We start from the raw sequence: 16305 nt of genomic DNA on the forward strand, positions 1-16305 counted from the left end.
TAAAATATAGTTTCTGAAAAGAATAGGGGTACGAAACAAAGCAAAATGTGCAACACTACAAAACCGTTTACCAGGAAAACAGAAGTTTGTAAGAGCCAGCCGTAATGTAATGAAATTTAGACGAGTTCCTACACAACACGGGAGCATGTTTACTCGAATATAATATTGACGCGGAAAAACATAATTATGGGAACAAACGTTAACATTAATTTTGTACTACACGCTTTAATAATTGTGTATTTGACTAAATAAAATACAACCGTCTGAAAATTTGCCAAAAAAATCTTTTCTCGTATCTTACTCACTTTTTACTGACAAGGCACAATTATCATCCACTTTCAAACGTTTGACCACCTTCAATGCAATTTATCTTGATATTGATAATGAATTAATAAAATAAAAAATATGCGTCCCTTTTTTCTATCTACCTGATTTACTAATTAGGTTTTTTTATGTAAAATTGTGACCGGTAGAGGTTTGAAATAAAATATTTGTTTTTCATTTTAAGTATCATTATTTCCGTTGTCGAAGTAGTAAAGTGTAATAAAATATAATTTAATTTTTTCCTGTAATATTCATGAGGATAATTTTGAATGAAAAAAAAGAAAAAATGTTTTTTTTTTGCCCCACTATTAAAAAACAAATGAAGTTATTTTAGAAATACGAATAATTCAAACAAAAGCTCTTGGCGATTGCGAAACACGTCCATGAAAACTGTCTCCATAATTTGCGTAATCGTTTTCTATTAACCTGAATATCTAAATTTCCACGACAATTTTCGTGAAATTTATATTCTATCCTCCTTGTTTTCGCAACAACTTACATTGCCTTGTAATCAGATTATGAAATAACTTTAAGGATATAGAAAACCATCCGCCGAATATCTTAATTAAATGGATCTTTCATGAAACGGGTATCGGCTGAGGGTTACCACGGGCGGATTCCTCTCCGCCCCGTCACTGTGGCAAAACTTGTAATGGCATCTAACTTAAACATAAGTTTTTTGATAAGTCAGTGTTTAAACGATAGGGAGGACGAAGCGGGGTGTTACAGGTTGCCCGGGTGTGAGGGGAAATTTGGTAGTGAGGTTCGTAAGTGCACTTATCGATAAAGTCGATATTAATTTATCAAAAATGGACTTTTGTCGATAGTAACGTCTTCTTTTGTTTTGCCGTGATTTCGAGTAGTAGTGATGTCACAGAGTGATAAATTAAGTTTCTTTTTGGGTCGGTCCAAAAAAATATGGTCCATATGAAATCATTTTTTATAATTGATTTCAACTTGATTTAGTGCAAATAAATGAACTTATAATAACTAAATTACGAAATAATTAATTTTCCAGTAAATTTAAATTTTAGGATACTATTTTCGCACTTTAAAAATCTAATCAAATACAGTACAGCACAAAATTATATTTTAGTTACATACTTGAGTTAGAATGAAAATTAGAGCTCTAAATTTAATTAAAAATCCATGTTTTCTCAGCAAACATTTTCTCCGTCAAAATCTACCGAAAATAAGTAAACATAAAACATTTTACCTCAAAATGACTAATTTTGTTTAAAAATGACAAAATAAATAAATATTTTTATCGATATCGATACGCGCGAGTGTCTCGTAACTAAGAAGCAACAGGGTGCTGGACGCCTGCGCGTTTCCTCCCCAGTGAGGAATAAATGGGCCGGCTGGCTTGTTTGGGCCTCAGATTCAAGTCTGGAGCCAGCGAGTTGGGACGGAAACCAACCGGGCTCCCGCGGTCCTCGGTCGTAGAAAATGTGCTTCCCACCTGCATAATTTTTCTGGGACTTAGAATTTTTTGTGAAGTGACTCCGTTTACCTGTGATGAAGACTAAGTGATTATGAAGCTGGTGCCCACTGGTCATGAATGAGAGGCTGTTTTAAAGGTAAGTTTTAATAACAACAATATTTCGTGTTTTCCTGATTTTTCAGAAAAGTTTGGAGAAAATTTTGTGACTTTTTACAAGTCGCTGAGAATTTTCTTGCAATGAGAAAAACTCAGGAATAATATTCTCAGCTCGGAAAATTAACAATATTTGATTTTATGTTATTAAAAGTTTTATCATTTTGCATTTAAACTTTCTAAGTGACTTTAAATAATAAATAAAATTTCTTATCAAGTAACTGTTATAAATTCCAAGTAAATTAAATTTAAATGTATACGCAGTTAATTTAAATCTCGATTCTCGGCGGCAATACGTGTGCGAGCCTACAATTTATCGGACAGAATTTCTATCAGATATCTGAATATTTTAATGCTGGAAAACATGAAAACTTGTTGTTTTTTATTAATGCAATTATTTACAGGGATTCAGCAGCAGTGTTGCAGAGGCAGTTTTTGTTAATCATTATCTTCTTTTCTCCGAAAACTATGATCGAATTTTCACGTTAGGCACCAGGTGTTAAAGTTTATATACATGCCATCATTTAGGACAAATTATTTTATATGTTCTGAAAAAAATAACTTCTGATTTAGGAACTATAGTTTAGTCAGTATTTGAATGACCGCGTAAACTCAACGGAATTTTCCGGCGAATATTGCAAAAGATACAAGTTTTCCGGTTTTCAATATTTTATTGATTACAACAATAATTATTAGGTATCAGAAAAAAAATAAGAAAAAGGATTTCATTTCTTATATAATAAAAAAGTAAACAACAACTTTTAAAGTCTCTAGATATTTTAACGATGATAATTTTTGGTCGTCGTGAAATAAAATCATGTAAAAATTAAATTTACTCCATTTAACAAAGTTTGCGATCAGCTTATGATTGCAAACTTCAGAATCAGCAATGCAAATTAGGAAAATGAGATATTGTTAAGATTGAGAAAATTTAATAAGTCAACAATACTAACGTGGTTCTCATATTAAAAAATATTTCGAAAAGAAATAAAAAATATCCTAAAAAATATTTTTGCATTAGATTCGATTTTATTATATAAAATACGATATTTTGTAAAATTGCTAAAATTTTACATATAAAATTTTCACACTTAGAAAATAAAATATTTTTAAATAAATGGTCACTTACATTTATTGTACGACTAAATTTGAAAAAATACAAACTGTTTATCCGAACGTGTAATTTACGATACAAAAACAATTGAGAAGCGATTCGATTTCCTGCGCGTCACGATTCCCATCAACCGATACGAAAGGTAGGCGAATTTACATAAAAGTTATAAGGAAAGACGAATTTTATCCGAAACAAGAATAATTAAAAGCAACTTTTGAAACACCTACGTATCTACAATATCTGTAGGTTGATACGAACTTGGAAGTCAGAGACGAAACACCTGTTTTAAACCATACGTTCCATTAGCGTACGCTAAGTACGTGTGTCGGGCTTTCATTGCCCAATTATAACTTTTTCTACACTACACTGCTCTTTGATAACGTGGCAGGAATTTTTAAAATGATAAAACGCCGACATATCTCCTTTTAAATTTTCGAAATGACCATTATCCATCACGAACTTCAGAAGTCTTTTATATATTGTATTAAGTGATATATTACAGGAATTGCGAAGAAAGAAGGTTATATATGAAATAAAGTAACATTTTATACTTCATTTTGGAGTTTTATTTTGAAGTTTCACCATAAGTGTTAATGAAAACTTATAGGCTTGAGTTAATGATAGGCTGATAAATTGAATTCTAAATGAGGTATTATTAATTTATGCGAGCTGGGACGATCAACACAAAAGTCGTCAAGTCTCCTAAAATTTTAACTTTAATATGAAAAAGAAATCTCTAGCTCTAAGTGATCTTAATCACGGCCTTTTAATGCACAGTTCTTTACTGTAATACGAATTATAAGGGTATCGATTTCACTAAGTGCTTACGTACTTTAGATCTCTACCCTCCAATAGCCCATGGCGTTACAGGTCTCGTATGTTAGGGTACAAACCTTTCAACAAGGGACGCCATTGGGCCCCAGGGCCCTTACGATAAAATATTGTTCTAAAAGCCCGTCTTAAAAAAAACAAAGAGCTTTGATTTTAACCTACCAGAGACGTAATTGTTATTAAATTAAAATCTGTAATTTTATCTTTAGTCTTCTTTAAATAATTGTCATACAAAAATATATGAAAAAACAATAGAAACATTTTTGTAGAAGATTAAAATTCAAGTTAAAAGTTAAAAAAATATTCACTATGTAATGATAGTTTGCCAAGCCATCGCCTATCTATTAGCAGAAAAATAATAATAAAAAAACTTGGCGGATTGCCGGCTACTACATCAGAGCGAGGGCAGAACTCACTGGGTGTAGAGAGAGATGGTGTTAGCACTATTATAAGTCTATTGAAAGAGGCGGTATGGCAAATAATACGGAGGCAAACTTGGGAGCCAAGTCAAAACTAAAAATGGCTCGGGTTTTTTTATTACGAACGCTTTTATGTCACTAGCCAAAGTTTAAAGAAAAATAACGTTAATTAATACTATCACATTAAAATATCAATTCTCTGTGGTACAGTGGTACTACTAAAGTACTATAATCAGCAAAAGAAACATTTAATCCCGCATTAATAATACAATATTGTACGGAATGTACTGTCCTTGCTACCAAAACTTAGCCTGAGTAAGTTTCGTGGCTGCAAACCTATGGCCCGTCGAATACGAACAGTCTTGCTAAGTTTCGTACCTATATCATGCCGTCTGCATCTGTGTAGCCACTCAATACGCCAAACTTGGCTAGTTATAACTAGAACTATTAAGTTTCGGCGCAATAAGTTCCATATTAAATAGTCAATGGCGTGAAACAGAAACATGTTAATATACGCTGACATTACCACTTATTCTCATCGCGATATAAAAGCTGGACACCTTCTGATATTTCTAAGGCATGTAATTACAACTCGTCCATCATTAAAATATATAAATTCTTTTCATACCGATCTTCAAACTTCTCTTATAACAAAAGCGGAACATTCACGCCGCAAAGTAAAATTTCATTTTCATAAATTTTAATCTCGATAAATTATTTTCAAGTGGACGAGAGAACAAGAGGCTTTCACCCCGGACAGACTGAGAAAGGTAAAAGAATTAATCTAATGTCAAGCATCCCAAATACAACAGGGGAACAAAAACTTTTTCATTTTTCCCACCGAGCCCCCGAGTAGGGCGAATATTAGTTGAAGCGTTTCCGAGAATTATTACTTACCTTTTTATTACAACTGCTAATCGACAAACGTAAAGAGCGCTATTCTCCTCTCATAGTTTCCATTAGGACGGTGAAAACAGAATATTATGTTAGCAAAATTGACAAGAATGGAAACAGTCGAAAATGTGAGTGAGAGATCTAAATACAAACACTTAAATTAACTCTCTTAAAAAATCAAACAATGGTTTTTATGAAAACACATTAGGGTAACAAAGCAGTGAAGGGTAGAGTAGATTTCCGATACGGTTGGATGAAAAAGAAAGTATAAGGCCGAATTGACCTCTATGAGAAAATCAGGCAATAAGGGCCGCTGATCCGAGCCCCATTTCGTGGTCAATCACGACCTTTAATAAGGTTCCTTTGACAAACGTAAATCTCTTATTCGGATTAAATGACAAATATAGATTTGATTAAAATAGGTTACTTTGTTACGTGTGTTTGACGTACTGGTATAACGGTCGCAGGGTCAAAATAATAAATAGATTAGGATATCATAAAGTGTAATTAGGTGACATGAGGATGACATGGTTTATTTTAATAAAAAAACACAATGCTTAGGTTTGTGGCATAAAAATACGACGTAACAGATGTTAACTTAAGTACTTTTAATATTCTACGCTTTACAAACAGCACTTAGGATCATGCGGATAAAAACTTAAAAAATCAGAAACTCATTACATGAATCTCTTGTAGGTAACGCCTTACTTCCACATTTCGGCAAGGAGCGCATTTTCTACCTAATTAAAGCTGGAAACGCGAAAAGTTTAGCAGTTATCCATTTTTCCCCAGTGTCCGTGTTCCATACCCCCTCATTTCCCCCGTCGAGCCCAGTGCGACGAAATGTGAAATTTCAATTCCACAGTAAGATTTTTATTAAAGTATCGAAGCTTGGGAACCGTTCGAATATAGTTTGGAAACAAATAAACGACTTTCCCGCTCTTTTTTTCCTTTTTTATACATAAAAGCGTCGAGTTGATTTATCGTTGGAGCTGAGAGCGGCCGCTGCGTCCTGCCGCGAATCTTGATCGACGAAGCATTTCAATTTATTTTATGAGTCGACACCTTCACGAGCGGCTGTTCTGTTCTTAGGAAAATACCCCAATTCGGTCACTCTGACATTTATTTAGGGGAAACAATTTTCTGCGTTTTCATACAACATGCTGTAAACGGACGGTAATCTCTAGTCATTTTTTCTTTACTTTCACAACTCGTTCCGATTTTGATGATATACGTGGGACTCCAACATTACCATAAATACTGAAACTGCCCTGGTAAAATATCAAAAAAGGTTGAGCAGATTCCAATCAGAGGTGTAATCGAAACTAAATTATTTGGGCAAGCATACGAGCGCTACGAATTCACTGTAAGTTTCATACAATCAAATATCAGTTTAAACGGAACAGGAACTGACAGCGGGTGGTAAAAAGCAACGCATTCTGGCACACCACACGTCCGCAAAAAGTTCTTGGAAAGTGCATCGAATGGTTCGACAGTTGCACAATCAATGCGCAATCAACACAAAACCATTTTAGACATCGGTTTTCGCTGTTCGATTCACAACTTTATACCGTTGAAGAAGAATTGTCTTTGCTTTTGAACCATTAGCGAATTTCGGTAAGTAAAAAGACTCATTGTAAAACCTTCTCTAATCAATTCGTCATCAATTTCATGGTCTTTTTAACGTCAAATGATGGCTAAATATTTCGTGTGATTTTTTTTTATTCCATGAGCCTCTTGCTAAATCGTGTTGTCCGATAAAAATACAAATTTTGTCATTTGAAACACAGCACATTTATGTCAACACGCATGTTACTCAAAAATTGTTTGATACTTTGTTATTGCAAAACCACAGATAATTGTTTATTTTTGTTAGGAAAATGCTTACGTTTTATATATTTTAAGGCAGTAGCTGTCCAAGTCTTTTTTGGTCCTGGATTTAAAAACATAAGCGGACCATACACGCACGAATGGCGTAGCGTGCTACGAGCACGTAGACACAATGTGACACCGTAGCGAAAGCACGTAGCATACGTTAAAAGATTGTCAAAAACTATACTCCGCCCGTTTATAGGCAATGTAAACAAGTCAGCGCTTTTCAAAAGCCGTGTGAATTTTGAAACGGTTCTCTAGTGGAATTCCGCCGTAGCCTGGGCCACGCTACGTGCCAACCGAAAAGGTAAATGGGTCATAAAGGCGTATCAATATTGACCGCGCGACTCCCATCCAACGTACATCATGCCCGTTATATTGGCCATATCTCACGTTATGCGGAGAAGCCATTTTTTCGCTACTAATTTATGTACGTGTCGCGTTTTATATGTTTTTTAAGCGTGTCCTTTTTTCGAATTTCGATTTTCGGATCGAAGCAAGCGCGGTGCGGTTACCGAAATTATTCGACAGAAGAGGAGATTCATGTTGCGAGTTCAAATCGTCGAATCGGTTACATAAAGCTGTCATTTAAAGTGATATAATTAGGATTTGTGGATTCCGATCACGAGTACAATAATGCTATTTAAGTAAAGCAAAAATCTTTTGGAAGGATTCTTGCCATTATGTGGTCTTCAACTATGAATTGCGAGCTATCTGAAAATCCAATCTAAATTAATAAGTGGACACCCAGGTCAGAGTTTTAGTGCACTAAGCTAAAAAGTTAACTAGGCCAGATCGTTGTAGCCCTAACTCTACCCTGCGTGCTGTATCAGAAACTGGTAATCAAGTATCAAGACCTGTTATGCTATTAAACATTGAGATTTATATACAAGTATTTCACCCGATAATTTTATATCAAATGTTTCATTATTTTCTATTCTTACATTTTAATTAAAAAACAGCCATAAAAAAGGCCTTTAACTTTGACATTCTATTAAACATTTAAGGAAACAGGTTAATTAGTATTGCTGTAAACACTTTTAATTATTAGGCTTTTGTTGTAATCCGTGCAGTGGAACCCTTTTTAATTAGGGAGTGATATGTAATTAGAAGGGATGCGATGATAACAGAAAGGGATAATCATAGACGCATTTCCCAAAAGTACGTTTGAATGAATAATTACGACACTTTTAAATTACGTTGCTATGGTAACCCTCTTTTGATGAGTAAGAATAACTTGGACTCATTGGGCGTTGGGCGAAAAGAAAAACATTTATTTCAATAGAAATAATATTTTCTTTTGAGAAATTTTCGTATTCGTATTGCATTTAAGGGAAAATTAAATTTATTAATGTATTTTGTACAATTGTTAAAGAAAAATCGATTTAGAACTCTCTGGAATAGCAAATATAGATTTAAGAAATAAATGACTTTCCACAGACATTTATTGAAAACGAAATTTATTTATAGATTTCTTAGCTTAACTCCTACAAATATAATAAGAAAACAATAACCCTACCTCATATTTATCGGTAATCGACTTACTTTCAATCTCCGTGAACCTCATAACCTAGACCTAGACTTGTCTTAAGACTGTTTGCCGTAGCGGAAGCGAGATAGCACACTACTATTCATACCAGCATCTCTTTTATGCAATATCAATAATCCTACTTTAAGAAAAGGTGATCCCAAGGATGCCTCACCCTTATTTGCCAGTAAAGTCTTATGCGTGACACTAAATTATTTATTCGTTTTCACTAAAACACTCACTAAATAGGCACTACGAGAACTTGCTCGAAATTTCCTAAATTAAATACATCAAGTATATTTGCACGCCTTTCATACAACCTTCGACGATGTTAACATGTTGTTAAAACAGGCGAGGCATACTAACGCATAGTTAAGCCTTTAATGCGAGTACAAAACTTAGTACCTACATACGTTTAAATCCATATTCATGTCTTACATTATCGAGACTATTAAAAATACGTCATATACCCAAATAAACTCCTTTAAATGACGGTTTGAACTGATAGCGCGCACAAAATGTGCGCGTAGAGTTGTTTTAGGCCCTGTTTTACATAATGATATGGGTATAAAACACTTTAAGGTTATCAAACAAACCTCTACGTGTGCCTTAATGTATAAGGTGTGATATATGTGATGGTACGTGCTCCTTTGTAGACTTAGCACTATCGAGTGTGTTACAACCTTAACAAACGCTTTAGCTGAGGGTATCAAAATCAGAAAATTTGTAACAGTACGTTCCCGTAATAGACTTTCAGAAGAAACCTCTAAATACTCGGTAAATTTTACTCACCATGTATTGGATTCAAAATCCGGAGTGCCCTTGAATCAAGTGGCAAAAGATTGCTTTTTCACGAACACAATCAACCACAAAAAACCTTTCCCATATAGACTCTACACTTTCCGCACGAAATGACTGACCGTTTCAACACTAATGTTTTTGATTCCATTCATCCGAATCATTAGTCGAATTTGAAATTCAAAAATCGGATGTCGAAATCGGTGCGTCTATTTGTTTGGGAGGGTTGACATTACTTTTATTTATTTACATTTAGCGGGGCGTTTGTAAAGATTATCCTTAGAAATAAACAATTGGGAAGGAGCGGGGGGGTGGGTAGGACGTCGCGGCCGGCTGTTGCGCGCTGATAACACCGGTACGTGAGCTCGAATATGTTAGCGATACACATACTTTTAGCTGATCTAGGCGATTATTCCAAACTACAACTATTGAATTTTTTGTTTGTTTTTGTAGTATTTTAGAACCAAATGGAAACAGGAACCTAGTATATTTTATAAAACCTAGTATATAACCAAACTTTGAATACCAACTTATAATACCTTACTTTTTCAAACTTATATCTTATATCACATAAATAATACAGAGTAATCTCAAAACCTCCTGTGGTTTCAAAAAGAATATTACGTTGAGCATTATCGACTTCAATTTACGTGTGTGTATTCGGGATCAACGTTTGATCTAAATCAGTTTTTTCAATCGAGGTTTGCCTTCATCTGTATGCAGACAGTTTAAAATTCATACACATTGCATTCGAAACGATTCCATTCAAAGTACTATTTTTCATTTAGTTTCGACTCACAGCTACGCAAGTTCAGTTGGCATGAATAGTTTAAAATTGGTTATAGGTTTGCAACAATCATTTTCATAAAATATATGTATATTCGATCTTTAATATCAAACAATTCGTGATTGACGATTTCGTTTTTAAATTCTGGTTTGGCTTTTTTATTATTATATGTACGTATAGTACCCATTACCTAAGGATTATCATTAATCTTAAAAAAATGAGCTTAACAAAAATCCAGTAACTTCTCAAAGATTCCATCTCTACATTTTCTAATACGTAGCCTGTAGCAACTCCCAAAATGAGGGCAGAATTAAATTTTCCATTCGTCTGGAAAAAATCGGAGTGCAGAGATCGTGCTCTATAGGAGAGCTACCTGTAATGGCGGTGCATTTTTGACTGTAGTTAAGATAAAAGGATTGCATCGTCTAACGTGCTGAATTGTAGAGTCGACGTTTTAGGCTAAAATTCTTTTTGATTGTGCTCTCCTTTTCGAATATATTTTATACATTTTTTGATAATGTTTACGTTTGATAAAAACGCTTTTCTCTTTTGAAAAATTTGGAACGGCTTTGGTTTTTTTAATCAACAACCTTCGTTATAAATAGAGATACTAATAGACAGACATGAATGTGAAAATATATTGACGCCTATTAATGATTTAATGACAACAGATTATGGATATATATGTCATAGTCAGTTTCTTTATTTAAATAAATTGCAACGAGTAGCCACACCGAAATGCATTTTCTAGAGAAAAAAAAGAAGAGCGATGCTTGTAATATTTTTAGTTTGCGGAAAGTACGAGACAGTGATGTGTTAGCTCATTTGTTAAGGCCCTGGGTAATAGTATAGAAAAGATAAATGTTGCCTAATTGAACTAATATTGTTGTTTTAGGTTCAGAACAGTCTATTATTGACCTTAAACATATACCGTAAAGTTCAAATTGTTTTATCACATAATCGAAACTCTACACTTATCTATAGTTAATGTTCTCTTCTTTATCCATGAACGAATTCCCTTTGCTCTGCTACACTTACGAATCCAATACGTGAGTAATTATCACGTTGTTTGATTCGTCGAGTCGTACAACCTTAGCGGTTACACCTTTTAGACGACATTTCCGAACGTCCATTAAAGGCTTTGAGGGATTAAGCAAGTTCCCCAACTATAGCCCTTCGGCGTTTCGTTTTTGCACTTAAATGTATCATGTTTTCGGATTAACAGACCTTACAGGTACATGTAATACGATAAAAGCGTTTATTCATGTAATTATTTTTTATCGGCAATTTGTAATTATACAAAATAAGTTTTGAAGCTCATAACATTTTCATATCTTTACCGATAAAAAAGCTTTTCAAGATAAAAGGAAGATGTATCTTCTAACAAACCAATCTTAATGATACCAAAAATTACGCAAAAGGAATTTAAAACGCCGTTAAGAAATACAATTAATAATTACTGAACTCATTTTTACCATTCAAAACATAAGTTTATAATTTTATTAGGCGACGCCTACTTTGCATATTTGGAAAAAATGGAATTATTAAAAAGCTCTCCATCAAATAAGGGAGAAATTGTTTGATAACAACCCCACATTGAGATTATACGGATTAAATTGAAAACGTAGCGAGAAAAATATGCAGACGCACGCGCCGTGCCCGCCTTATCGTAACCTCATTGGCAATCTCAAACCGAGAGAATGTACTCAGAATATTGTTCCGCAGAAAAATTAAGATTTTCTTCGGGAAATTCGAGAGGAAAACGACGACTATCATATGACAGTTATTTATGCATGACATCGTTTACATACATTATAAACAAACATTATAATGGAAACATTTTCGGGTAACATCATTAGACGCTAAAGGAACAAACAATCTCCAAGTTTTAAAACAACATTGAGAAACCAACTGTTGACGTTCATTTCTGTAACTACAAAAATTGTGTTTACCTTTAAAGCGATCTCAGTCTTGATGTTAGTTTACACTCAAAGGGGTATGTGAAAATAACTGTATAATTTGTTGGAAGAAAACTCTTCGTGCGTCGTCGTTCCCACGTAAGTTACGCCAAAACTTTTTCTTGTATTACTTTTAGTTCACAAACTTTTACGAATATACCAAGCTAAATAAATGTAAGACTTTGTTCTATAATGTTTGGTTTTTTAAATTACATTACCGAGTTGCATTTGGCATTCAGCTACGCGGTACACTCAAGGTACAAATTGCAAATCGATTTGGTATACGTGGGTCAGACAAAGGCCGCCAAACTTTGCATTATGATAATGTATTTCGAAATAGCGTGGTACAAAATTCTTGCGATTGCCGAAGCGATAACAATTATCTTGCCGATACCCCGACAGAGGGTCGGGTGCCACATACTTTATTCACTCTCCAGCGATCCATTACGTCAGATACTTACTATAAATGCTTTTTAGGAAATATAACATCACATGAAACTACAAACATTTTAGTTTGATTGTTCCATATCAAACAACATTTTACAAAATTAAAGTACTCATGAATCAGATAAAAGATTATTTCAAGTACAGAAGGTACATTTTATCTCACCACATTCCATACAAAGACCATACTTAGCTTTGATCTTTAAAAGCACCCCTATACTGGCGATCCTTACTCCCTTTCAAATGTCATCTACAAAACACTTTTATTTTCATTTAAATAATTGGATGAAAGCGGACTATAATGTCAGCAAGTGAATAACAAAGTTTTTGAGTACCTTTTCATTTGGTACCAGTTTGATTAAAGGAATGTTTTGGGGTAGAATATAATTTACTCTTTCTTTCAAACAAACAAATGCATAAAAACTTAATCCGTGAATAACAACTTATAGTAACCAAAAAACCCTGTTAGATGTATGAGGGAAATTCCACAAGTGGGTACAATTACAAATGAATAAATCTGTGAGCCGGTGATAAATTCTTAGAGCCCAGCTTCCCGTTTTATCTGCGTTATCGGGGACGTGCGATCTACCCGCTCTCCACATGGCAAATGTGGTGAGTCTGCCGCTCCTTCTAAATTATACATGCGATTTTAAGTAACCAGACACGGGATCAGGGCGCGCAACCCTCGATTTCGTTTATCTGCATGATTTCACTTCGATATCCCTTCGGGTGAATTGATTGAATAATATTTTGATTTTATCTAAGTTTCGCCAAAAACCAGGTCAAAAGTAACATAAATACACTCATATTTGTAGGTCTGCTCAAATATCAGTGGATATTATTCACACAATATAAAAACATAAAACTTACAAGCTACATGCAAACGAGTCCATATTTGAAAATGTAGAGTAAGCAAAGCACATTGACATCATCAAAACTAACGGAAAGCAAAACGATGCGCAAAATTTTATTACGACTTTAAGGAACAGCAACGTCATACAAACTGAGAACAGATCGTGCCGACATTGTATCGGGCCCAATAACTACGTATCACAAAGGAGTCACTGCATCGTTCCGCATTTCATAGCGGAACTGGATCGATGCACTGGATATTGCCAGCGACTTGCAGACAGCGTACGGAAGATTGGTACATTAAAAAATTCTCGCTGAAAGGTCTTTTATGTGGTCCACATATGTCTAAATATGCCAATTCCAACGATTCCCTTTGTAGAGGTGTGGTTGAAGCAATTTTTATCAGGAAAACTGGAATAATGTCCTTTCCAATGTTAGAACGTGAATGAACTTTGTTACTTCAATTAATGCGACGTAGTTTTCTTGTACATTTTCGAGTAAGAGCTTACTGCATAGTGTATGCATTAATTACCTTCGAAGTACAACTTAAGTAACTTAATAATGTGAAAACATCAAACACGACTAATAAGGACATAATTTTCCACTCACAGGAAAACGATGATGCAAAGAAAGTTACCAACTTTACGACTCGTAAAGTTTTTTAATTTGGTCCTAATGGAGAAAATATCAAACGAGGCATCAAACCATTTGCAAACTCCCAGCGGTGGCGCCGTTACAAAATTGAACTATATTATACAGTTTTTTATTACGTTTAAAGTGACGTTTGATTTTGTACATTTTTTAGGTTATTTGATGTTTTTAACAATTTCTGGCGCACTTTAAGCTACTCAGGTATCTTTAAAATATATTCTTGGCTTAAATACAGAAAGCATTCGTACTTTAAAGGCTTATCTAAATATTTACAGTGATATTAAAAGAAAGAAAGTTTGAACGAGCGTCCCGAGTAATGTATAAAAGTTGTCTAAACTATAAAAGTTTTAAACTACTTTCTCTTAAAGATGGATATTTATCGTAGTTTCGTCTGATGTGTAAAAGTTTTAACTTAAATTCAAGAATATCTCAGACACCTAAACCGTAGAATAGTGACAATAAGTATAATTAGTACAAATAGTTTGAGAAATTCTTATGAAATACTTTGTTAAAATATAAACGCAATTAAATTATTTTTTTTATAAAATAAAGACTCAGATTTTTTATAAATTTCGAAGATAGAAAATAATATCCTTTAGGTGAAAGGTCATTCTGGCTTTGTTTTCGTCGACGTATTTTATATTTTTTTTAGTTTGACTGTCACCAAGCTGACATGTTTTAGCTTTAAGTTATTTTATCTTATTTGTCAAACGCTCAAAGTACCTTTGCAAGCTTTCCGTCTGTTTCGACCGGATCCGTCATTTATAAAGATATATAAGGGGTTTGCGATCGGAATGGACATGGTTTTCCCATATATCTGCCATCGTAAAGCAATACGTCAAAAATATTTTACCCGTTTCATAAAAGCTTTCAGCCTAAGTAATTAGTATTGACAGCAGGCATTCGAACAGTAGGTGCTGCAGAATTTCACTTCTGTGCGTTGTTAATAAACGAAGTGCAGTGGGATTATACGCTAATTTGGTGAATGCTTGAGAATTTATAAAATCGTATGTGACCTGTATAAAATGTAACGAAGTAAAGATAGTCGCTGATGAAATCGGACCAATAATAATGCAAGCAGTATGTATGAATTGTGATACTGAACTTGCATAACATAAGCAAAATATAGTTTATTAAACTCATTAGTGGTACCTACTGTCAAAGTTTTTAAGCCAACTTACTGTAATTAAATATGAATATTTTCTATACATTATTTATAATCCGAGGAAGTGCAAATAGTCTAATCAAATCCAAAAAAGACGTTTAGTATTTAATTCACCTTGTATCCTGATAATGATATCGTCAGGTACTTCAACTCTATTACCCGACTAGCCTACCTCTACAAAGTCGAAGCGCATAAAACCTTCTTGAGTTTAAAGTGAAGCAATAGTTCTATACAACTCGTTAAGGGTTGTATTCAGGTGCACGTTGAACTAGAAAGGATAAGTGCAGTCATCGCCTACTATTATTAGCACACTGACTTCACTTTTCCACGCTCAACGCACTTATTATGAAAAAGTAAAGGTAGAGGCACACAGGGGCGGCCATGTCACAAACCGGGGAGTGTAAGCCTCTTTCTTTAATGTACATACATAAATCCGAATTAAAACCGAAAGAGGGCTCGCGAATAAATAATGCCGCCTCGTTTTTCAGAGGTCTTAGATCCGTCGTCCTACTTTACACGGTCATGTTTTTATTTTTCGTATTTAAAAACTCGGGTAATTATGAGTAAGCAGATTCAGCGCGAGAAAATTTTGTGTCCCCGTCGTTTTTATTTATTTATTTGTCTTATTTTTCTTTTTTTTAATTCAGCTGTACGTAATTTAGCTCGCGCTGTTGCTACGGAAAAATAAACCTTATATTCATTTTTTCTGGTAATTTGTGAGATGTGAATATTATGTCCTGCTTGATTTGATAATGTTGCTTTTTAAACGCAAAATAATATCACCTATCATGATATTTAAAAGATCATAATGAGGACAATCAACAGTAGGTTTTAAAACAATACTTCGTTACGGTGTTAAACTTATCCCTCTCTTTTCACATTAATTAAGGGGAAGCGCGCGTAGAATGACACTGTTCCAGAACAAAAAACACGCGGATGTATATGTATGTGTGTGTGAGCGTACATTCTTGCATACGTGCGTTACATAGCTATCTATAGTTATTTTGAGTCAGCTCTTTAAGGATTTCTTTTTGATGTTTTCACAGTTTTTCTAAATACTATATTATGATT

General features: G+C 34.1%; 1 protein-coding gene across 1 annotated transcript in view; it reads left to right on the forward strand.

Annotated features, from left to right (window-relative positions):
- The first annotated feature begins 1564 nt into the window (after window positions 1–1564).
- Window positions 1565–16305, forward strand: part of LOC113493865 (discoidin domain-containing receptor 2-like) — a 138407-nt gene continuing 123666 nt past the window's right edge. The window contains exon 1 of the mRNA XM_026871897.1: window positions 1565–1904. Coding sequence (XP_026727698.1) covers window positions 1886–1904 — 19 coding nt within the window. The 5' untranslated portion in view covers window positions 1565–1885. The remainder of the gene's footprint in view (window positions 1905–16305) is intronic.

This window comes from Trichoplusia ni, chromosome 5 (genome assembly GCF_003590095.1).
Source record: "Trichoplusia ni isolate ovarian cell line Hi5 chromosome 5, tn1, whole genome shotgun sequence".
Lineage (NCBI taxonomy): Eukaryota > Metazoa > Arthropoda > Insecta > Lepidoptera > Noctuidae > Trichoplusia > Trichoplusia ni.